Genomic DNA, 25,193 nt, shown 5'->3' with positions numbered 1-25,193 from the left:
CGAAAACCACTGCTAAGGGAACATTTGTCAGACTTATTGATAAAACGACGGTAAAGAGCGAAACCGCACATGGTTTAGAATGCGAAAAAGAAGCCATGATGGCAAAACGGTCCATATTTCTACTGACGAGAGGCCTGGAATATGCATTTGCCACGCAGCAGCGGACATGTGAGTATACCGAATATAAGTTTGAAATTAATTTTTAATGTTAACATTATTAAGAAGTAATGTTGGGATAATCAATGATATTCAATGTTGTTTAGATTCATAATATATTTAAGAGAAATGTTTGAGCCTATTCGGACCAGCTTTAATGACTTGATTCTTTGTGTCTTCATTACTTGGTACAAAAAGTTTTTCGAAGTAAAACCTAAACATAAAAAGATCAAATTTCACCCCAAAATCAAAAGACGTTATATTTTGTATTGAGAAAGTAAAACGCATTTCATCACAGCATTTGTTTAATGAGAATTAAGCTTTTTCCTGTCTCAAATTATCATTAACAATGTGTCCGAATATTTTAATTTTCAACTTTTTTGTAATTTTTACAGTACATTACATAAATCATACTTCGCAATTGGAATATCAATATTTTTGATAGTATTACAGTATTGAGAATAAGATTTATATGGATTCTGATAACTAAACGTGTTACAATCCACAATCCTCATTACTTTGCGAAATATAATTTATGACTTAATTTTAGATAAGTAGTGAGCTGAACACGTTTTCAAAGGGTTAAGTGAGATCGACACTTTATCAGTGTGCTTGTCTGAACTGTTTACTCTCCTCTGCAGTCGTGTGCGGTCCTTGGGGCAGTGACCTGCAGTCCAGCCGCCCTCTTTCCTCCCCCTCGCCTGCCCAGTGTTCAGACTACCTGTTCATCATGCTGCAGCTGAACAGTAGTCCGCACATTGGTTAGGCTGGGCAGGGACACACACACCCGTGGCTCGAGCAAAAAGGACTCTACCATTCGGCGCTGGACGGGGGGATTTTTAATATAAACAATCTCTTCAAGGGAATAAAGTGAGACGTTTACATTGAAGTTGCTTTGGATAAAAGCGTCTGGCAAATGCATTAAAGTACTCGTTCATAAATTTATGTGCTCCCTGGTAATGAACCCCAAGGCCTTGATGTTACTAGCTCCACACTATACCAGTCAAGCCACAGGAACTCTGGAAAACAGCTAACGTTTGCAGTAATTTCAAACACACATGGAGTTCGAGCCCAATTTGAGTGGCGCTGGCGAGTTTTGAGCCGAAGCGAGAGGGGGAGGGAGTGTAAACGAGAAATGAAGAACAGATGAATCTCACCTCCTCGTCCTTATACCAGGACAGCGATTCGGCCGTCAGGACGAACCAGTAATCCTTGGAGCCGCCCTTCATAATGCTGATGTTGAGGGTTAGCCAGCCTTTACGGATCACCTGTGGGACAGAGGGTGTAGGGCATGCCACAAGAGTGGGAAAACATTTATGAGATCCACACTGGTATATTCAACAGTCTTTGTGCTGGAAGCTTGTGTTCTAGGCTGAAAAACTTAAAAAACCTATTGTACAAACTTTTGGTGCTTACCTGCTAGGGAAATATTTTGTGTAACTTTATCAAAGTATGCTGGCTAACCTGATTAACTAAATAAATCTGCTTTGTACATTACAGCAGTGGTTCTCAACTGGTTTTGAAAAGTCGGTAACATTTTAAAATTTTGTTTAAAGTTTTTTAGGCAAAGTTTTTCCAGAATTTCCATTAAAATTTTGTGTGCAAAAATGGTTCACTGTTTTGAATTTTTGTTGAAAATTTTCAAGCAAAATTGGTCAATGTTTTCCAGAATTATTGTTAAAATTGTGTGGGCAAAAATGGTCCAATGTTTTGAAATTTTGTCCAAGTTTTTCAGGCAAAATTGGTCAATTTTTTCCATAATTTTGATTAAAATTATGCGTGCAAAAATGGTCCACTGTTTTGAAATCTCATTTTAATTGTTTAGGCAAAATTGGTCAATTTTTTCTCCAGATTTTTCTTTTATATTTTGTGAGGCAAAATTGCTACATTTTTTCCAGAATTTCCATAAAATTTTGCGTGCAAAAATGGTTCCGTTGTGAAATTCAATTGAAATTTTTCAAGCAAAATTGGTAATTTTTTTTCCAGAATTTTTGTTAAAATTGTATGGGCAAAAATGTATTTTCAGACAAAATTTGTACATTTTCCCCCAGAATTTTCATAAAACATTTGCAGGCCAAAAAGGTCCACTATTTTGAAAATTTGGTCAATTTTGGAAAATTGGTCATTCCAAAATTTTCATTACATTTTTTTTTTTTTGGCAAAATTGGTCCATTTTTTTTCCAGAATTGTTGTTCAAATTTTATGAGCACTGTTTTCAAATTGTGTCTAAGTTTTTCAGACAAAATCTGTCAAAATTTTCATCAATTTTCGATAAAATTTTGCAGGCAAAATGCTACACTATTTTAAAATTTGGTGGGCAAAAATGGTCGACTGAATTGCAATTTAATTTATATTTTGCAGGCAAAGATTATCCACTGTTTTGAAATTTTTGTTACTTTTTTTCAGCCAAAATTGGTACATTTTTTTTTTTTAACTTTAGTTGAAGTTGGAAATTTTGTTCATACATTTTCAGGCAAAAAAGGTTCATTGTTAGTAAGTTTCATTGTCAATCCCTTACAAAAATGAATCTTGGTTTTATAATGGTTTAATTATAGAAACCATGTTTTTTTGTTTTTATTTGTAGCAAAACCATTGCTATATCGCTTTATTTAAAAAAAACAAAAAAACAAACAGCATTATGTTTGCCAACAGTGATCTGCCCAACCAGCCTGAACCCAGTGCGAAATCTGCGTATGGAAATATTTTCTGCCCAAACGCAAAATTTAAAAAAAACTGTGGGTCCATGGATACACGAAAAAATTAACATATAAATAAATATTCAAAGCTAAACAGGAAAAGTGATGACTGTTTCTGCATGAACAACAGCAGAAGTATGATTTACCAACCTAAACGCACAAAACATGTTGTATCAGTATTAGCATATTACCGAAAACGCCATGATTTTTAATCAGAAGTGTTTTCTCTATTTTAAAAGCTGATATGCACAATTTTATATGACTATTTGCATGTTATTATTTGCATTTAGCTTTAGGTTGCGATTCACCAGTTGGGAACCACTGAACCACTGTAGTCAGAACATAAGGCAGCAATTAAAGCTTAGTCACAAATAAACGCTCTAGAAACTCTGAATATATACTAACAAAACCACTGGGGAGTGTCTTGATGTCTTGAAATAGAGCAAAAATAAAACAACAAAGAAACAATTTTGTTGTGCTTGTGGATTTTTTTTCTCTCTCTCTCTCTCTCTCTCTCTCTCTCTCTCTCTCTCTCTCTCTCTCTCTCTCTCTCTCCCTCAAAAAATAACTTTTATTCTAAAGCATAGGGCAAGGTGACGGCAGATGCCATCCAGACCCACTGGCCTGCCAGAGGAACAGGGGTCAGAGGTCGGCAGTGGTATGTTAGGGTCAAATTAGTGAGTAAAACAAGCCTACATGCTGGTAAACGAAGGAGAACGCCGTTAGTGGTGTTAATGGAGATAGACGAACACTCAAGTGTGAAAACCTATTGAAAGGGAAGGAATAGTGAGAGAAGACACAGGTAAGCAGGTCGTAGTGGTAACCAGAGGCTGTTTACTACGAGAAGAAAAGGTTAGTGAAGGAAATGGGAGAGAAAGGGCTTCCAGATTTCAGTGGTAAAGGAATTTCAGTGTTATTTTTAAGGGTTAAAGGGTATCCGTAACTCAAGGATTGTAGAACAATGTCTTATTTTCATTGTTAATGCACATTCCAGCTTCGTTCTGGTAGTACATCTTACATCGTAATACCACATGGCATCAATGACACTGAGCTTCTTCCATTAAATAAATGTACTGCAAGCATTTCTAGAGCACCATCCCTTTTCTCCCTTTCCGTTTTGCTTTGTTCTCTGTAAAACTGGAGTGAAACTGAGAGGAGGGGGTTAGGGTTAGAAAGTGCCAACAGCAACAACGCAGACATAAAGCTATGGCAGGCTATATAGATTGTTTGCCTTGGTGGGGAAATGCCATCAACCTTCTTAAACCTAGAAACCTGATAACCATCTCTAAGAGGGGGAAAAAGACAGAATAGACTGATGAGCAGCAAAAAAAAAAAAAACAAGACAGTATGGCTCAAGCGTCTCGTGCTAGGATGTACTGTAGCGACCCGAACAAACGACCACAAAAACGCTCTCGAATATCTTTTCATTAGAGAGAAACCCAGCAAATATCTGTGGTCAGAGTCTGGCTCGGGCTCTGTGTTCTCTAACGTGGATCCAATTTCCCTTTGCCGCCCACAACTGAAAGAAACGAGAGCATGACCCTATTTTCCGTTGTTCTTCCACGTTGCACATTCTGACTGCTGTCTTTCTAAATTGCATGAATTAGTTCTAATATTATGTACATTTAAAATGCATAATTATTAGCAGGTTAATCAAAGCGTTGGCAAAATATGATCGGAAGTTTCATTAAACAGAAATCTGTTGATAGAAGGGTTGATTCTGAATTAAAGATGAGATGATTAGATGATTACCTGTGAGAGGCGACTGTTAATTACCCCAACAGAAATCCCCCAATTAACTCTGCCCCAGAAAGGATTTCTCTAAGGTTGAGCAGTTAATTTATTAAATCAGAGTCAATTGATTAGCAAAAGGAACCCGATACTGCCACATTCTGGCCATTGCTGGCACACCAAAAGGAAAAGAAAAAAATAAATACCAACTAACTGTTATGGAACCGTTATGGTAGGGCTGGACAATATTTTGATCAAGTTCAGTATAGATTATTGTGATGACTTTAAGACTTTAAGGCTTTTTTTCAAGTTTTTTGAGAGGTTTGGTTTTGTGATTAAGATTAAATTGAATTAAAATTGAAATTCAATTCAAACTTCAAACTAGCCATTTCATTTAATGGTTTCAGAACTATGATTCAATGATGTATTGCCTTAGAAATGCCCTGTGTGGCACTTTGCAATTATTAAAAGCTTAACAAACAAACCTAAAAGTAAAAGCTTATTTCTCTGAATTGCTACATACAGTTGAAGCCAAAAGTTTACATACACCTTGCAGAATATGCCAAATGTTCAGTATTTTACCAAAATAGGAGGGATCATGCAAAAATCCATGTTATTTTTTTTATTTAGTACTGACCTGAATAAGATATTTCACACAAAATACATTTTCATATAGTCCACAAGCTAAAACAATGGTTGCAAAAAAAAAAAAAAAAGCCCTATTCAAAAGTTTACATACACTTGATTCTTAATACTGTGTTGTTACCTGTTCTTCAGAAAAATCATTTAGGTCCCACAAATTCTTTGTTTTTTCAGCATTTTTGTGTATTTGAACCCTTTCCAACAAAGACTATGATTTTGAGATCCATCTTTAGACACTGAGGACAACTGAGGGACTCATATGAAACTATTACAGAAGGTTTAAATGCCCCTGAAGGAAACACAATGCATTAAGAGCCAGGGGGTGAAAACTTTTTCAACATGAATATCAGGGTAAATTTAACTTATTTTGTCTTCAGAGAAACATGTATGTATCTTCTAAAGGACAGTAATAAATAAATAAAAAATATATATATATATACTTAGACAAAATAAGAAAAATGTCCACATATTCAGTCTGTTCAAAAGTTTACACCCCCGGCTCTTAATGCATTGTTTTTCCTTCTGGAGCTTCAGTGAGCCATTTGAACCTTCTGTAATGTGTCTCCCAGTTGTCCTCAGTGTGAAAACGAATCTCAAACATACGGTCGTTGTTGGAAAGGGTTCAAATAACTTTTGAATGGGGTCATTTTTATAAATTCAACTATTATTTTCTCTCGTGAACTATATGCAGATGTCTTTTATGTGATATATCACTCAGGTCAGTACTAAATTAAAATGTCTGCTTGGATGTGATGCAATTAAATATAGTTAAAAGGTTCAAACATACTGAGAATTTGTTTTAGCCATATAGTCCAGTCCTACCATAGACGTGCTGTTAGTACAAAGAAAATCATATTTCAGTGGAAAATAATTGCGATTAGCTCTTAATGGCAAACGCATTCAAAAATCGATTAAAAACGCACACCACATACATAAAGAAAACCAAAACACACACCACGTTATCTTGGGTTTGAATTTGGCTGTCTAATTTGATTGGATGTTTTCTTGGCCTCGCCCACCCAGCATATCCCCATTGTGACGTAGAGGCTGATTCTCCACAAGGCAAACTCTGCTCACCCAGTCCAGGCCTCCAGAACTCACATCCAGCAACAGGACAACCGAGGCCTCCATTTCATTCCATTATGTTATTTACCAAAAAAAAAAAACATCTTTCATCCACAAAAATACACTGATATATAAAATTAAGAGTGCACTGTGATATTATCTGAAAGGAATGGTTAGTAATGTCCTCTTGATTTAATTACAATAATTACCGAATGTTAGGTGATGCCACTAATTACAGTGGGCATTTGATGGTGGGTTTGACGTCAGTTACTGTAATTGACTAGCTATGATTGAATTTTTTTTTCCAGGTTCCACCATTTTAGTTTATTCCACCAGACTATACCTTCTCGGCTTCGCCTTCTCTCAGGCCACCTAGCTGCAGAGTGAAAGAAAAACCATCAGCTTTATAACTTTCACCAGCAGGTTTACACACAGACACTGGAAAGTCGACTGATCTGTTACGGCCTCAGTTCTCCTGACTGGACGAGTGCTGGTGACCTCTAACTGGGTGTGGCTTGTAGGTTTGTGGTACTTACCAGTATTTCACCCTGCAGTGATAAGGAGTGACAGGGGTGGGGGCGAGTTTTGGGGAAAAGAAATGAGACACAGGAAACAGGCAAAGCAAGAAAGGGAAGGACGGTTCAGAGAGACACGTTTTGGTCAAATAGAAATGAAAGGGTTTGAAAGGGAGAAGGGTGTGATGGAGTGAGTCAAAGAATAGAGAAAAGTCAAAGTGAGAGACAGACAGAGAGAGAGAGAGAGAGAGAGAGAGAGGGGGGAGAGAGAGCAACAGAACAAAGTTACATGCAATTAGATTAACTGACAGTACCACAAATCAGAATTATCAACTAGGTTGTGTCATTGTCACGGCTGGATCCATGCACACTCTGAATTACACTTCAAACAGAAAGAGGAAGTTTGCAATAAATTAGGGCAAGACTGAAACAAAAAAACAATGCATTGATTACTCATTTGTCATGCGTCAGTGTTACTAGCAGCTATTACTGCTGTGATGCTAGTGAAAGCAGAGTTTCTCAAAAGCGGGAGGAAATGAAAGGGAATGTCCCTGTCTAATAACGCAGCGTACTTTCAAGTTGCTTATGTCATTTCCACTGAAACCTTCATAGATGATAAGCCCATTTCAGGCTCTTTTATATAAAAAAACAACACTCTTTAGTGCCGAGCAATGCTCATTCTAATGAAACGGTAGACATAAATACTAACACTGTGTCCGTGACGTGTGAAGTGACAGAATTCCTGCTGTCAACACTAATTGTAGCGTGATGCTTCACAATATCAGCCATTCAGAACGTGTCATTTATGTTGGAGAACAAAACATAAAAGCTTTTCTTTTCTTTTATATCACATAAATGATAGTTCAAATTCAGGATTTAGGAAAACAAGCTAAACAACTTCATATGTGACCTTGGACCACAAAACCAGTCATAAGTAGCACGGGTATATTTGTAGCAATAGCCAATGATACATTGTATGGGTCTAAATTATCAATTTTTCTTTTATGCCAAAAATCATTAGGATACTAGGTAAAGACATTTACTACTGCAAATATATCAAAACTTAATTTTTGATTAGTAATATGCATTGCTTGGAACTTCATTTGGACAACTCTCAGATTTTCAAATAGTTGTATCTCAGCCAAATATTGTCCTATCCTAACAATTATACAAGCATACGTCATCTGAAAGCTATTTATTCAGCTTTTCAGATCTCAGTTTTAAAAAAAAATTGACCCTTATGACTGGTTTTGTGATCCAGGGTCGAGCACATATAGTTATGCAAATTACTCTAGGTGGGGAAGCAATGTCTTGCCTTACAGAAAAAATACATTTTTGTGGTTGGTAAAGGCTCAAGGCTCAAAAACTAAAGTTTAAATGGAAGCACCTGGTAAGGGCACTGTGTAAAAGAGTGCAGTTGATAACGTTTATAAGTGATAGAGACTGTTCATTTTTAATCACAGGGTGTAGATTTAAAGGGGTCATGAACTGAGAAACTAAAATTCCCTTTATCTTTTGACATATAAGAGGTCACTGTTCTATAAAAAAAACATCCTGTAAAAATATTACAGCTTTTGGAATGTTTTACTCTTTAGAGATATAGAGATAACATGCATCATAAATCTGAAAACCACAACCACCGGGGCAGGAAGCAATCCAACGCTCACCATTGACTTTGTATTGCGGGAAGCTGCCTCCTTGTCATTTCTGACTTATATCAAAAAACAGAACAATGTCTAGAAGCTGCTATGTGACAAGGTGTACAGCAAGCAATTTATATAAGCTGTCGACCCAAAAAAGCATTTAGCGACAAAAAAGTAGAGCGCAATGTGTCATATTACTCTGAGAAGTACACCCACTGGAGGGAAAGTTAATCGCGACAGGAAACAATCATTATTTTTAACCGCATCAAAGCATTATTTCACCACACTATGTAAACTATGTAAAGATATATTGAGAAACAAAATTTTTTTGGTCTGTCAGTGCTCCTTTTTACCTTACCCTCCTTTTGATGGAGAAATGATCCAACGGAATGGCTCAACGTGAAATACCCTGACATTCACAACTACTTGTCCTTATACGCTTGATTTTTTGGGTCGACAGCTTATAAAAACAAAGGTCTGGGGGTTTTAGTTTGTTTACTGTACATATTGTCACATAGCAGCTTTTAGACATTGTTCTGTGTTGTGTTATAAGTCAAAAGTGACAAGGAGGCAGCTTCCCGCAATACAAAGTCATTGAAGAGTGTTGGATTGTTTTCCTCCCCAGTGTGGGCGTGGCCTAAATGCACTCTTTCAATGGTGTAACAGTGTAGATAAGCACCGCCTTCGCAAAAGAAGATCCCGCACATAGTGTTTACCAGAGAGGCGAATGAGCAGGTCTACGCAGAAACCAAATGATAAAGATGGCTCCGAAGACAACAAGATGCTCTGCAGTGCCAATTTGTGGAATAAACAGTTCCAGGAAACTGAGGTTATGTTAGTAAAAAAAGACATTAAAAAAACGATGCTGTGCCGACCACATTGGATCCGACAGTGATGTTGCAACACACAAGTGTGAGTAACTGTTTTTATTTTTCGTGGTCACTGTTGCTTTGTCTGTTTTTACAGATTGTTTGATATGTACTGAATTATGCGTGCAGTTTAAAGGAGAAGAAATTTACTCACCACCTTGTCATCCAAGATGTTCATGTCTTTCTTTCTTCAGTCGATAAGAAATTATGTTTCTTGAGGAAAACATTTCAGGAATTTTCTCCATATAGTGGATTTCAATGGTGCCCCCAAGTTTGAACTTCCAAAATGCAGTTTTAATGCAGCTTCAAAGAGCTGTATGATCCCAACTGAGGAAGAAGGGTTTTATCTAGAGAAATGATCTGTCATCTTTGAAACAAACTGACAATTTATATACTTTTAAACCTCAAACGCTCGTCTTGTCTAGATCTGTGTGACCTCTGTTTTTTCCGATTCAAGGCGGTTAGGGCATGTCGAAAAACTCCCATCTCATTTTCCTTCCCAACTTCAAAATCATACTACATCGCTGCAGAAGTACCGACCCAGTGTTTACAAAGTGAACTCGCAAAGAAGATCAAACGTCCTGTACAAAAAAAGGTAAAACAGCGATGTAAGATCATTTTAAAGTTGAAGGAAATGAAATAGGAGTTTTTCGACATACCCTAACTGTATTGACCCGGATTACAAAGACGCATCGCAGAGACAAGACAAGACAAGCATTTGAGGTTAAAAAGTATATAAATTGTCCATTTGTTTCGAAAATGACTGATCGTTTTGCTAGATAAGACCCTTACTCCTCAGTTGGGATCGTTTAGAGCCCTTTGAAGCTGCATTTAAACTGCATTTTGGAAGTTCAAACTTGGGGGCACCACTGAAGTCCACATGTTTACCTCAAGAAACAATTTAATTATGACTGACAAAAAGAAAGACATTGACATCTTGGATGACAAAGGGGTGAGTAAATTTTCTGTTCATTTTTGTTCTGGAAGTGAACTTCTCGTTTAAACCTAAATCACAGCTTCATTCATCTGTGAGGAATGAATGTACGCTGTTAGCCAATCAGTAGCAGTGCATATTTACTTTCGAGGCTACAATCGTTACACCTATTATTTCTAAATTATGACATTTTTTGATGTAAAAATCTTGACTATAAGTGGACCTCAGAGAACACTACAAAATAAAAAACAAAGGCAGTTCATGACACCTTTAAAGGGATGATGTGGAAGGGATCCCTCAGGGTTCAATATTAGGCTCTTTCAAGTTTAACTAGAATGGTGGAGGGCATGATGTCATTGAAACAAAGAAGTGCCAACATGGATTTAACAGGATGTGGAAGCAGAGGAAAGTGTACCTGATTGGGAATGGCCCTCTTCTTGCTCACGATATTCCTTTGCTGGGCGCTGCAGGTGAAGGAAACAGACAGAAAGCACTGATTACGCACTGATTGCATGCTGCTGTCTGTATTGTAAGAAGAGCACAACAGTAAAGTGATTTGTGATTTGTGTAAACCTCCTTGGCACTCTGGGGAGCAATCCTGCTCTGAGGCAGGAAGAAGGGAAGGGGTTGGATGGTCTGATTAACATCTATCTAAATGTGACTGGGTGATTAAGGGGGCACTAGCGCACCTGTTGTTGCCAAACCCTGGTATGGTACCGTCATCCATCCGTCTGAAGTCAAGACTGAAAGTGACGGCATGAGAACCGTTAACAGAGGCGCCTTGACAAATTCAAGGCATGCGTATGGGGACACACGCAGGGCGAGCAGGGTCAAACAGGCTTGATGCTGTATGCGACCTATGACTTAACTCTTGAATGCTCTACAGTAACCAACTGAGCATGCAGACTTTTCACATGCAACCAGTCTTTAGTTGTACACTAGATTACTGAGAGGCCAAAGACATGCACTAATCATTTTAGTGCATTTAAGTCCAATGCATTGGCCATAATGCACAGGCAAAAGAACCTAATCTGAGCTTTTTAGTCCACTGCACTGATAGTAAACAGGGGAGACAGTCCAAGCATGACTTTCAGAAATTCTTCAACAGGTTGGAATCTATATACATCTACATTTTGCTGTTTATGCCCCAAGAACTTCAGAGAAGACAATATAGCATGGGGGTGTCAGATGTACGAATGCGTCGTTCCATATTGCTCACCAAGGCTGCATCCATTTGATAAAAATACAGTTAAAACTAATATTGCCAAATATGATTACAGTTTAAAAAGCTATTTTCTATTTTAATATATTTTAAAATGTAATTTATTCCTGTGATGCAAAGCTGAAGTTTTAGCATCATTAACTTAGGCTTCAATGTCACATGATCCTTCAGAAATCATGCTGATTTGCTGCTCAAGAAACAATTATTATTATTATAAGAAATTACACTTACAACTTTATTTTTGAGGAAACTTTTTTCAGAATTCTTTGGATATTAAAAGCCAAAAAACAGTTTGTAATATTATAAATGTTACTTTTGATTAAATTAAATTAAATTAAATTAAATTAAATTAAATTAAATTAAATTAAATTAAATTAAATTAAATTAAATTAAATTAAATTAAATTAAATTAAATTAAAAAATGTGCAGGTCTGACCCAAACCTGACCATAATTCTGGATTCTGGATTCTACAGTTTAGTTTGAAGAACCATTTTCTCCGTTCCTTTAGAATTAAATGTGGCTTCAAATAAACTCACATGGAAAATGTGAACTGTGAATGCTTGCTTTACATGTTGACCACACGGCCTGTTCCTGTTTAAATGAGTCAGAATAAACTGCACTGCAGACCAGACTTTGCAGACAGTCAAAAGTCCAAATATGCAAAAAGCACTGCTACGGTTAGAGGTCAAGCTTTAAAGTGAGAAACAAAACCTAAAATGTGTCGCACTGGATGCTGACATACTTTGCAAATCCGATGAAGTCCTCATGGTTGGTGTTAATGTATGACAGCTCGGTGTCAATCAGCAAAAGAACCTGGTAAAGAAAACAATTTTGCACATTAAGAAAATTCATTGGAAACAAACAAACAGTAAAAGCGGATCTTCTCTCGCCAGTCTCGCACCTGGTCCTTGGTCTTGCCTTCTCTCTCCCTGACGTAAGTAGTGACAATCCTTTCGGTCTCTTCTCGCAGTCTGGGGTAAGAGCCTAGCTGTGGGGAAAAACACCAGATAGATGCAGTCTACAGCCTGTATACGTATACATAGCCACACGCACACGTGCGTAAACACACTCGCACACAATCTGCGTCGTGAAAGCGGTAGGAGCTAACCACGATCAGACCTTTTCACACAGGCCGATGTGACGACTAGTTTTCGCTAAGCCACCATGCACAAGAGGAACCAATGCAAGAGAGCAGGCTTGAGCACACACACATATGCAGATTTGAGTATTCCAGCAAGTTGTGCAGGTAAGACAGCATTCACTCCCAGCCAGGAATGGAAAATGAATCAAAAAAATTAAGTTCTAAGTGTCGTAAACCAAATTTAAGGGATGCTAGGGCCAGGAATCGAGAATGCCAAACAATTACGATACTTTGTTCCATTGGCTATATGGAATATATACTATATCCATTATTCCACTGATGTGCAATGAAAAGTGCAGTGTTTGCTGCCTTGTTGAATCCACAGCACCAAAACAAAAGACATGTTTATGTTTAAGTGATTTCTTTAGACTCTTCTCACGAATCAGTCAAATGAGTCTCAAAAAATCATTGCCCTTAAATGACTCACTCATGTTTTTGAGGAAAACATTCCAGGATTCTTCTCCATATAGTGGACTTCAATGGGAGGCAATGGGTTGAAGGTCCAAATTGCAGTTTCAATGCAGCTTCAAAGGGCTCTACACGATCCCAACCAAGGAATAAGTGTCAAATACAGCGAAACGATCACCATTTTCTAAAAAAATAAAATAAAAATGTATATACTTTTTAACCACAATTGCTCATCTTGCATTAGCTCTGCGATGCGCATCTATGACGTTGCGCATTATGTAACCGCGTTGGAAAGGTCACGTGTGGTTAGTTCTTCATCCGTGTACTTTGGTTCAAAAAAGTAGGGTAGGGTGGAAAACTCAATCTCATTTTCTCCTCCAACTTTTCAAAATCGTCCAATATGGTTGTTTTACCTTTTTTTTGTAAAGGGCGTTTGACTTTCTTTGCCCGTTCACTTTGTAAACATGCGTGAGCTTTCCAACGTGACTATGTAATGTGTGAGGTTGAGCTAGTGCAAGATAAGCATTTGTGGTTAAAAAGTACATACATTTTTATTTTTTTTTAGAAAATGACCATTCGTTATGCTAGACCCGTATTCCTCAGATGGGATCATGTAGACCCCTTTAAAGCTGCACTGAAACTGCAATTTGGAACTTTAACCCGCTCATCCCCATTAAAATCCACTATATGGAGAAAAATCCTGGATAGTTTTCCTCGAAAACCTTAATTTCGGATCTTGGATGACATAGGGGTGAGTAAATGATCAGGAAATTTTCAGTCAGGAGTGAACTAATCCTTTAAGAAATGCCAAGTAATTATTTTTGCACTTGAAATAAAAAAACTGTGTAATTGCCAGCAAAATTGCTTTGGAATACAAAATGCATAGCAGTTAAAAATACCAAATATAAATTGGGACCTGTTGTACTTCAGATTTTTAATTACTTTTTGTTTTTTTGTTGTGATAAAAGACCACATTTTACAAATGTTATCAGCATAGCACCGTTTAGTTTTAATTTATAAGAATTAACATTTTCATATTTTTAATAATTTATGTAAGAATATACAGTCAGACTTTTTTGTTTTAAGGAACAGTTCTCACTATTAACTAAATATTAACTATGACTTTTGACTAAATAAACTCCTAATTTCTGCTTATTACTAGCTAGGTAGCTGTTAAATTTTGGTTAGGATTAAGGATGTACACTATATTGCCAAAAGTATCGGAACACCCCTTTCTAATCAACAGGTTTGACTATTTTAGTAATTTCCATGAGTACAAATCTCAATGCTTAAGCATATAATGATATTCTAGGGAATTGTGTGCTTCTAATTGTATAGCAACAGTTTGGATAGGAGCCTTTTCTATTCTAACATGACAAAGCTCAATAGAGAAATGACTGATTCAGTCAGTGTGGAAGAACTTGAATGGTCTGCATAAAGCCAATTCATAATGCCAGCTGAACACCTCTGGTGTGATTTTAAATGCAGACCTTGAGCTAAAAACTCATCACCAAACACCAATGACTTGTACATATGGGTACAGTCATTTTAGACTAATCCAAAACTGTTGCAACAGAGATGGAAATACAATTTTACAATACAATTCCATATTTGTTGCCACAGTTTTGGAAGTGCCTTCTTCTGTTCTAAAGAAGGGAGTGTCCCAATACTTTTGTCACATGTAGTGTATGTACCAGTCATTGGTGTTTGGTGAGGAGTTTTTGGTTCAAGGTCTGCATTTAAAGTCACACCAGAAGTGTTCAGCTGGGATTAGGACTTGGCTTTATACAGATCAGTCAAGTTCTTCCACACTGACTGAATCAATAATTTCTTTCTGAACCTTGCCTTCGGCACAGAGGCATTGTCATGTTAGAATAGAAGAGGGTCCTGTCCAAACTGTTACTATAAAATTAGAAGCACACAATCCCCTAGAATATCATTATATGATTAAACTTTTAGATTTGTACTCATGGAAATTACTAAAGTAGTCAAAGATGTATATTAGAAGGGGGTGTTCCAATACGTTCGGCAATATAGTGTACAATATGGTCATGCAGAATAGTGAGACACCTTTAACATTTATTTACTACAGTTAAGAAAATTTTGATAGAAAGGTATTTAATGGGATATAATCAACCAAAACTTCAGACAACTGTTAGTATGACAATATTTGCACAACTATCAATACTTTGTTGACCAATTACCAAGCAATGCTTAATTTTGTTCAGTTTGTGGTGTAATAGGCCACATTAGCAATTAAAGAAAAAAAAAACACTTAGGTCTAGGTCTGAATAATAATTTTTGGTCCCAAATTGTTATCAATTTTACTGGTAGTCCACTGTATGAAGAATTTATGGGTATGCTTCCTCGAATGTACTCAAAAAGAATTTGAACTAGGGGAATAATTGTTAAACTCCTTACGATTCCCATCCCTAGTTATTAAAACATAAATCTGAAGTGATCATTTCATGTGAAATGCAGGAAATATTTGCACTTTGAGATTAATAGCCTTCCAAAGCTGAGAGTGAAATGGTGAAAATGATTTAAGAAAGGAAAGAATGTGTGACATTGGAGAGGGAGGACAGAATCAAGACAAATATTGCACACTGCAGCTCCATCTATGACCACAAGATGGCAGGTGACGGGTTCTTTGTTGCTATGACAACAGCAGCAGCCTTTTGTGTCTGGGGCAGGAGGCAAAGCATTTGTCACTGTGTGTCTTTTACTTCTACAGTCAGTGGTTTAGGCCAACTGATGCTTTAGTACAGCAACAAAGAGTGAAAGAAGATGATGTGCCACTGACAAACACTGGAACTTGGGCTCTAAAGCTGATTGAGCCAATTTTTCCAAACAATCCGAATGGTTTTGATAGGATTTACATGGGGTATGAAAATGTAAGGCTCATTATGAGACAAAACACCAACTTTGTACGAGTCACATGGGAACATTCCAGACACACACTATGGGTGTGGAGGAGAGGGCTTGGCTGATTCATACAGGTGGAAAGCTGATTGGGCAAGTGGGCGGCAGCACGTGAAAATGGCGAGATGAGGAGTATTTTCGACTCCGCCTTTTCTCGATCTGCTCTTGTTACCTTGTTGGCACTTTTCCTGACGAGGGTGGTGAGTTCGGACACCACCAGGTCCACGCATTTCAGGCTGGGCTCTTTCAGTTTGCGGATCTGTTTTTTCACTATAGTCTCAAAGGCCAGATCAGGGGTGAACAACCCCGTTCTGAGGGGTCAAGGGTGATGCCAGTGGGCAGGGGGAGAGAAGAAGTGTTGAGGTGTTAAAAAAGGACAGAGAAAGAGAAAGAAGGGGAAGAATAAAAAGAGAGGAAACTTTTAGTTGATTAATCATTGCTTATCTACGAACAGATACAAACTAGGTCCAAAAGGGGGAGCCGGAGGTTTTCACATCCATGAATTATGTATATTTGTGCATGACAGTAAACGGGCGCTAGAAGAGCTTGCTCACTTAGTGTCCAATGCAACTAGATGAAAATATTAGTGTTTTTCCGCACCAAAAATATTCACACCAAGTCCAACGCTACTTCACAGTATAAATGTTACAATCTATTAAAATATCAAAACAATGCCGATGAAGATTTATTGTTTTGGTTTTAACATTTTGGAAATACTGGAATCAAATGGTTTTGATGACGCTCAATTCTGCTCAATTCTGTGCATTTTTTTCTGTATTGTAACATGCACAAATGAATGGTTCACAAAAAGATCTATAATATGCATTTATATAAAATTTTGCACATAAATATGCATTTATAATAAACTTTAACTCATGCAGACTTTAATAGTTCTTCAACATCTGTATTTTTCTGCAAATGGGGCTGACCACTGCATCACAGCAAAATTTGTAGTCTTAAATTGAAAAACATTTGATGGAAAGAGAAGCAACAAAATATATATATATATATATATATATATATATAATTATGTGGACAAAAAATAGATACTACTGTACACAACCAGTCCAATTTTTGAACAGATGACTCTTATGGTGTGTTCACACTCGTAGTTTGATTCTTTTGGTTCATTTTCAAAAAGGAAAATGATACATTTGGTCCTGGTCCGCTTAGCATTCACACTGGCATTTTTGACAGCGAACCTAAAGATACTGAACCTAAAGGCATAGTGATATGTTCAGAACCTGATTGGTCGGGTTGAATGATGTATATTTCGTGACTGAACTTTTTGGTTTGTTTAGCAGTATTTGGTCCATGTTGCGTTCATACTTCATTCGAACCGCACCAGAGTTCGTTTGGAAGTGGACTGAGATTCATCTTTTTAGCGGTCTAGGTCCACCTGTTTGGTGCGCACCAGGGTTCGGATGGCAGCGCTTACACTTACTCAAATGAACCTCACTAATGGAGAAATCGCACCAGAGTTTGTTTCAATCAAACCAAACTTGACAAGTGTGAACACACCCTCATTCGAACCACACTAGAGTTCGTTTGGAAGCGGACCAAGCGGCACAAATTAAGATATTTTTAATGAAAGCTGAGAGCTTTCTGACCCTGCATAGACAGTAACACAACTACCACGTTTAAGGCCCAGAAAGGTAGTTAAAACATTGATAAAATAGTCCATGTGACATCTGTGGTTCAACCGTAATGTTATGAAGCTACGAAAATAATTTGGGTGCGCATAGAAAACAAAAATAATGACTTTATTCAACAGTTTCTTCTCTTCCGTGTCAGTCTTTGATGCACATACCTTTCCGGACCTTAAAATCAAAATTATCTTAATTTGTGTTTCAAAGATGAATGAAGGTCTTACGGGTTTGGAACGATTAGGGTTATTTTTTATACAATTAATAATATGATCAATTACAAGATAGCTGAACAATTCCACCATTACTTAACATGCAAGCATTTTGTGCATAAATGTCAGACTTGGTGTGAATGGACCTCAAAAAGCCCTTACATTTCATTTTGACCCTTGGCTAGAGATGCTCAGGATGTTGCAGCACCCCTGGCTCGACCCTTTTAGACCGCAGATGACCAGAGAGTGAACTTCTCCGCTCATCTCCTTATCACAAGACCGTCACAACACCCCAACACACGACAGCAGAGCCAGCGCACACGGCAGTCGGGGGGGCCGAGGGGGTCACACCGACACGCAAACACGTTTAACCTCTGACTCTCCCCTCACTGAAAGCCCCGTCTGTTTGTCTCTGGTGTAGTGTGACCCCCTCACAGGAAGCCCCCCTGTGGCCAGGCTGGCGTACTGCAGTACCTTGTTGGTGCACTGCCTGACTGTGTTGATGAGCTCCTGAATAACCAGATCGATACATTTCAGACAGGGCTCTTTCAGCTTAATGATCTGCTTTTTCACGATGGCTTCAAACGCCAGATCTGGAGTGAACAGCCCAGTTCTGAGAACGCACAGGACAGACAGACAGCAGGACGTAAGAGGACGGAGACAAACAGTGAGGAGAAAGAAAAACAACAAAAGTGCCAAAAAAATAACTCAAAGACAGATATTTGTGACAATGACATTAAAATAGAAGTGAAACCATGTGAAAAATTCACTTGAAGGTGACGCGGAGGGGAAGAAGAGGATAAAGACAACGGTTTAGCTCACAAAGACAAAGAATAAACAAAGTGAGTTCTAATAATATACGGACAGATGAGTGTGGTTCACTGTGGGGAAAAAGAAGTCAGTTAGACATTTCAGAAACAACAAGGTTTCGCTTAAAATCAACTTTAGGCCATGCCCTCATGACACTGTTTTTGCAGTCGCAGATAAATATTTGAGGGTCTCACAAGAGAGACACAGATTGCAGCCTAACTGATGCTCACTTTGATTGCAGACACGTAGTAAGCCTTGGTTTAATCCAAAGTGGACAAGGGTTGAGTTTGACGAGACAGAGTCCACATTTTCTTGTATTAATCAAGTCAAAGACTATTTTTTTCATGGTTATGATCTTAGTCTTTGAGTCCAAGATCACATTTTCATGGTCATGGTCCTCAATTCTGAGTTCAAGCTCAAATGTTCATGGTCTTAGTCTTGCTTCTCAAGTCCAAGATCACATTTTCATGTTCTTGGTCCTTGATTCTGAGTCCAACATCACATTTTCATGGTCTTGGTCCTCAATTCTGAGTTCAAGACCATATTTTCATGGTCTTAGTCTTGGTCCTCAAGTCCAACATCACATTTTCATGGTCTTGGTCCTCAATTCTGAGTTCAAGACAAAATTGGCATGGTCTTAGGCTTGGTCCCAGAGTCCAAGATCACATTATTTCATGTCCTTGGTCCTCAATTCTGAGTCCAAAATCATATTTTCGATTCGATATTCACGATTCTTAGTTCAAGATCACATTTTCATGGTCTTGGTCCTTAATTCTGAGTTCAAGATTAAATGTTCATGGTCTTAGTCTTGCTCCTCTAGTCCAAGATCAGATTTTCATGTTTTTGGTACTCAATTCTGAGTCCAAGATCATATTTTCATGGTCTTGGTCCTCAATTCTGAGTTCAAGACCATATTTTCATGGTCTTAGTCTTGGTCCTCAAGTCCAACATCACATTTTCATGGTCTTGGTCCTTAATTCTGAGTTCAAGATTAAATGTTCATGGTCTTAGTCTTGCTCCTCTAGTCCAAGATCAGATTTTCATGTTTTTGGTCCTCAATTCTGAGTCCAAGATCATATTTTCATGGTCTTGGTCCTCAATTCTGAGTTCAAGACTATATTTTCATGGTCTTAGTCTTGGTCCTCAAGTCCGAGATCACATTTTCACGGTCTTGGTCCTCAATTCTGAGTTCAAGACAAAATTTGCATGGTCTTAGGCTTGGTCCCAGAGTCCAAGATCACGTTATTTCATGATCTTGGTCCTCAATTCTGAGTCCCAGATCACATTTTCATGGTCTTGGTCTTCAATTCTGAGTTCAAGACAAAATTTTCATGGTCTTAGTCTTGGTCCTCGAGTCCAAGATCATATTATTTAATGTTCTTGGTCTTCAATTCTGAGTCCAAGATCATATTTACATGTTCTTGGTCCTCAATTCTGAGTCCAAAATCATATTTTTATGTTCTTGTTCTTTGATTCTTAGTTCAAAATCACATTTTCATAGTCTTGGTCCTCAATTCAAGACAAAATTTTCATGGTCTTAGTCTTGGTCCCAGAGTCCAAGATCACATTATTTCATGGTCTCGGTCCTCAATTCTAAGTTCAAGACAAAATTTTCATGGTCTTAGTCTTGGTCCTCGAGTCCAAGATCACATTATTTAATGTTCTTGGTCCTCAATTCTGAGTCCAAGATCATATTTTCAAGGTCTTGGTCCTTGAGTCAGAATTTAAGTTTATATTTTCATGGTCTTGGTCCTCAATTCTGAGGTCAAGACCAAATTTTTATGGGTTTTAGTTAGGGATGCACCGATCCGTATCGGCCGATCACTTGCGTGTTTTGTCAGTAAAGCCGGTTCTGTAATCAGCGGTAAATGTCATCAGGTGCGTGATTTCACGTTGAGCTGTATATACTACACACAGCCGTTGTTCACTGACGAGCTGCGCACATTCACACTGATAATGAACATGGATATGCGCAGCTCGTCGGTAAACAACGGCTGTGTGTAGTATATACGGCTCAACGTGAAATCAAGCACCTGATGGCATTTACCGCTGATTACAGAACCGGCTTTACTGACAAAACGCGCAAGCATGATCGGCCGATTCGTATCGGTGCATCCCTAGTTTTAGTCTTGCCCCTTGAGTCCAAGATCATATTTTTTCATTTTTTTGTCCAAGTTCAAGACCATAATTTTATGGTCTCAGTCTTGGTCCTAGATCACAATTTCATGGCCTTGGTTCAAGACCATATTTTCATTTACTTGGTCCTCGAGTCAAAGATCTTCAAAACTTTTTAAGCTGTTGGACCTAGGAACCAAGTTCAAGACCATATTTTTATGGTGTTGGTCTTGGCATAGATTTGAAAATGTGTGGACTCTGACTTGTCTTGGACACTGTGATGTTTTCAGTCATGTTTTATGTTATTGTCACAATCTCATAGTATGAGCAACTATATTTAAATATTAATTTTGTTATTGTATTGTATGCATACAGTATCTAGTAACTTAAGTGCCTCTGCTGAAATCATTTGTCAGAATGGGGAGCCTAGAGTGGAACTTGATTAAAAATATATAAATCCAAAATAACTGTATGATCAAATGTTCATATTAAAAGGTACTTCATTATGTATTTACTAAATAATGATATATTTTCCAAAATATAAGTCTTATTTTATTTATTTATCTGACATGTATTCCTTCTAATTCAATGCACTTGCAAAAATCAAAGCAAAACATAGATTTGCATTTGTGCCAAATATGAGCAGTACATGAGCTCAGGTTTATTTATAAAGCACATTTCTCACCCGTCAGTAGTTTCAGTTTCACTTCAAATACATTTGTTTCAGCTTGTCTTTAATCACAAATGTTGTTTATGATGAATGACACTACAATATATGACGATTTTATACTTTCTATTCCTCCTTGTTTCTGAATTCTGTTAAAGGATTTGAGTGAAGGAAACATTTATAGTCTTAATAAATGTTTATAAACATTTCATTGCATTCACTATTATTTAACATGATTTCTGAGTGTAATTAAAAAAAGTGACTTTTTATCTCAATAATGCAATTTTGAACCGATGTGACTTACAGTCAGGTATGAATTGTTTTTCAGAAAACACGGTATTGTGAAAAGGCTGGTGGCATATAGAAAATACTTAAATATGCCACTTATACTGATATATGCATCTACTAATGCAATATGTAATATTTAAACTATTTTTTAAACAAGACCGATAAAAAAAACCGTGAGCAAAGCAATTCTGGTAGCCGTGTTTTGAAAGCATGGCCTTACTATAACACACAAGAGAGAAAGAACGCGTGTGACTGGAGTGAAAGAGTGAGGTATTAGTCAGTGAACAGAGGACATAAATGCCGTGGCATTCATGCCACCGTACAGCCTGCAGGGTTGACATGCGCTTGCCGTCAACGGGACACCACTTGCCTGACACCATGGACGTTCTTAATGGCATGACTGATTTCTCGCCGGAGCTCCTTCTCATCAAACACAATCTGCAAAAGAAAGACAGACTTCAAAAGAGGGACTTGCCACTGTATTTGTGCGGCATACAGGGTTTCCCGGGAACTTGTTGGGACTTGTAATATAAAAATCAAAGTAGTATTTCCAGACATTCAGGCAAACTTTATCAGCTCAAAAGTAGACAAAACTAAGCGTTCTATTGAATAGAGGCATTTACCTTGACCAGCTCAAAGGGGAAGCGCTCATGGAAAATTCGGTTAATCCTAGCACCTCCAGACAGCTCTGCCGTGTCCACCTGGTCTCCGGACCCTTCGATGCACTTCTCAAAGTCCACTCCAAACTGCTGGACCATTCTAAAAGTGATACTCAAAGTTATAAACAGTTTTATAGCCCAGAAACTGCTTGAGTTTATCTGTTGTAAAAACTCACTGCAGCAGGGCCTTGGTTTTTCGCGTAGGGTCATCTGGGCGGAAGTTCTTATACTCTTCCACCTCTTTTTCCAGAGAGAGAAGCTGAGACTGAAGTTTGCTGCGCAAGCCGGGTAGTGTGTCCCGGATGTGGTTGGTCAGTTGCTAAAAATAAAAGTGGAAGTGAGAATAAAATATACAAACGAGAGAGGCACAAAACAAAAGGTGACATTGACGAAATGAAGTAATTTTCAGGCATTAGCTTCATTGAATAACTGCATGCAAATCTTTTCTGAAATGGCCAGTTGTTTATGCAAATCCATGACTGTATTTTGTGTGTAAGCAATTTGCTCCTACCTGGTTGAGGGCCTTCTGCAAGTGTGGTGTTCCCATTCGTTCAGCCATGTGTCTGTAACTGGGGTGGGATAGGAAGAACTTTCTTTCTGCTGCCAATGCAGCACGAATGTCCTTCCTGCCATCTATGTCTTTCTGACTTCGGTTCACTACGCCAATATAACCTGGGACAGGAAAAGTGGCATTAAACAGAGTGCGCCAGGGCTGGAAGATTCGACAGTTGATACATCAAACTTGGTCCTGGAGGGCTAGTGTCCTGCAGAGTTTTGCTCTAACTCACACCTGCCTGGAAGTTTTTAGTATTCCTAGTAAGACCTTGATCAGGTGTGTGTAATTAGGGTTGGGGCTAAACTCTGCAGTACACCGGCCCAAAGGCAATAGAAGGCAAGCCTGCAACCTTTAGCCCAAAAAGCACAACGGCTAAAGCTATTGCTTCCGGTTTGGGAAAGGAGACCAGAGGCTGTTTTCTTTGAATGGATGTCAATGAAGGAGAGGCTTCACTATGCTGAATAAATAGCTTTTTAGAGGAAATGGTTTCAAATTTAATGAATCTTCAACACGTTTCACACTAAACAATTCTTTTGGATTAAACTATTTTTATAGTTTACATTAAAAAAAAGCCGTTTTATAAAAGGAATCACTGACTTTTTGTGCCAGTGGGATTCAGCTTTCGTCACTTCTCATTAATTCCTATGGTATCCGTACACTGCGATTGAGTGTCGCACAACTCGGAACTGAAATTCAATGACGCCAAGGCTGTAATGTGATTGGTTATCAAGGCACACATTATCCAAGCTGACCGTTCCGCTTTCTCCAATAGTCAGTAAACCAGACCCCGTCATCTACCAATTGTAAGAAAATCTCTGACCGGCCCTCCTGAACAGAATTTGGAGAACCCTGGTATATACCGTACAATGGTAGAAACGTCTCAACTGGAATTTTGTTTATACCGGTCCACGACTGATATATATACACTAGTATCAGTGGGTAGGAATGCTTGACATTATTTACATGTGAGAATAACAAAGAAACAGTAAGGAATATAAAAATACGGAACAGGACAGTTCAAAACAAGTCAAGACAAGAAAGAACTTTCAAATACTAAGTCAAAACAAAATATGGGAAGAGTTTTCTCCTCCTAGAGAATATTATATTTGTTGAATTCCAAATTACATAATGAGATGCACTGCTGTCAGTTTGTTTTTTTTTTATTTGGAAGAAATTAATACTTTTATTTAGCAAGGATTTATTAAATTGATCAAAAGTGACATTAAATATATTTATAATATTTATAAAGATTTTTATTTCAAATTAAAGCTGTTCTTTTTAACTTTCTATTCATCAACGATACGATTTCTGAAGGATCAAGGATTATATGACACTAAATTCAGCTTTGCATCACGGGAATAAATTACATTTTTAAACATATTCAAATATAAAACTGTCATTTTAAACTGTAATAATATTTCAGAATTTTACTGTATTTTCGTTGAGCACTTTTTTTTTCTCCAAAAAATAAAAATAAAAATCTTACCAACCCCCAAATTTTGGATACCAGTGTTACTGGTACATAACACATTGGTTACTGTGACATAAAATGACTACAAATAATATAATCAAGGGGACATCGGATGCCCATTTTCCACAAGTTAGTAAGATTCTTTAGTGTCTTTATGAAATGTCTGCAAAATTCCTTAATGGTCGTGTAAAACAACACCCTTTTTCCCTTGTCAAAAACAGCTCTGTTCACAGCAACCCATTTTGGTGCATGACTCTTTAAATGCTAATAAACTACTGCTAACTCCACCCCTCTCTTCTGTTTTTTGTCTATTTGGTGACACATTACCATCAAAAACAAAACTAATCCGATGCATCCTCAGTGGCTCTGATGTCAGGAGAAAATGAAGACTCTTAAGTTCTATTTCACATTTAAATACAAAACACCTGCATTGCTTACAAGACATTGTTGTCGCTACAGCTACTTGAGCACAGAAAAAAGGCAGACAGTGTACAACTGCCTGAGGGTAGAGATATGCAGGGCCTCAACAGTATAATCAAAACGGCTTGAAAACTGAGACTGTTTTGGTTTGTTAAGGATTTAAAAAAGCAGTTAATGGATTTTAATCAATGTAGGGTGGTTGTGTACATACCCTGCTAAGACACATTTATATGCAAGCACCATGTAGAAGTAAATTTTGCACCTGTAATGTGATTTTGTTAAATACAAACTGCCTACCTCTACGCAGCGGTAAAAGTTTATTTTCCAGGATATCCCGGGCATCTGTACCCTCATCCATTAGATCCAGTTTAGTAATCACACCAATGGTACGCAGTCCTGTTGAA

The 25,193-nt window shown here is 37.7% G+C and overlaps 1 protein-coding gene across 14 annotated transcripts in view; it reads right to left on the bottom strand.

Annotated features, from left to right (window-relative positions):
• dnm2a (dynamin 2a) overlaps positions 1–25,193 on the bottom strand; it is a 73,406-nt gene that overhangs the window by 10,599 nt on the left and 37,614 nt on the right. For 3 of the 14 annotated variants that reach the window (XM_073837826.1, XM_073837853.1, XM_073837866.1), the window contains exons 5-14: positions 25,087–25,185; positions 22,854–23,014; positions 22,519–22,661; positions 22,307–22,442; positions 22,054–22,121; positions 18,278–18,416; positions 12,376–12,462; positions 12,217–12,287; positions 10,667–10,715; positions 1,314–1,424 (exon numbers count right to left, since the gene is read on the bottom strand). In XM_073837826.1, the coding sequence (XP_073693927.1) occupies positions 1,314–1,424; positions 10,667–10,715; positions 12,217–12,287; positions 12,376–12,462; positions 18,278–18,416; positions 22,054–22,121; positions 22,307–22,442; positions 22,519–22,661; positions 22,854–23,014; positions 25,087–25,185 (1,064 nt within the window). Of the gene's footprint in view, positions 1–1,313; positions 1,442–5,406; positions 5,420–6,633; positions 6,667–6,826; positions 6,839–10,666; positions 10,716–10,940; positions 10,995–12,216; positions 12,288–12,375; positions 12,463–16,117; positions 16,257–18,277; positions 18,417–22,053; positions 22,122–22,306; positions 22,443–22,518; positions 22,662–22,853; positions 23,015–25,086; positions 25,186–25,193 lie in introns of all 14 variants that reach the window. The other 11 variants (XM_073837789.1, XM_073837833.1, XM_073837811.1 and 8 more) reach the window with 8 other exon arrangements.

Source organism: Garra rufa, chromosome 1 (assembly GCF_049309525.1).
Source record: "Garra rufa chromosome 1, GarRuf1.0, whole genome shotgun sequence".
NCBI classification, from domain to species: Eukaryota; Metazoa; Chordata; class Actinopteri; order Cypriniformes; family Cyprinidae; genus Garra; species Garra rufa.
The sequence above is the reverse complement of the archived record's forward strand: the minus strand, read 5'-3'. Positions and strand labels throughout refer to the sequence as shown.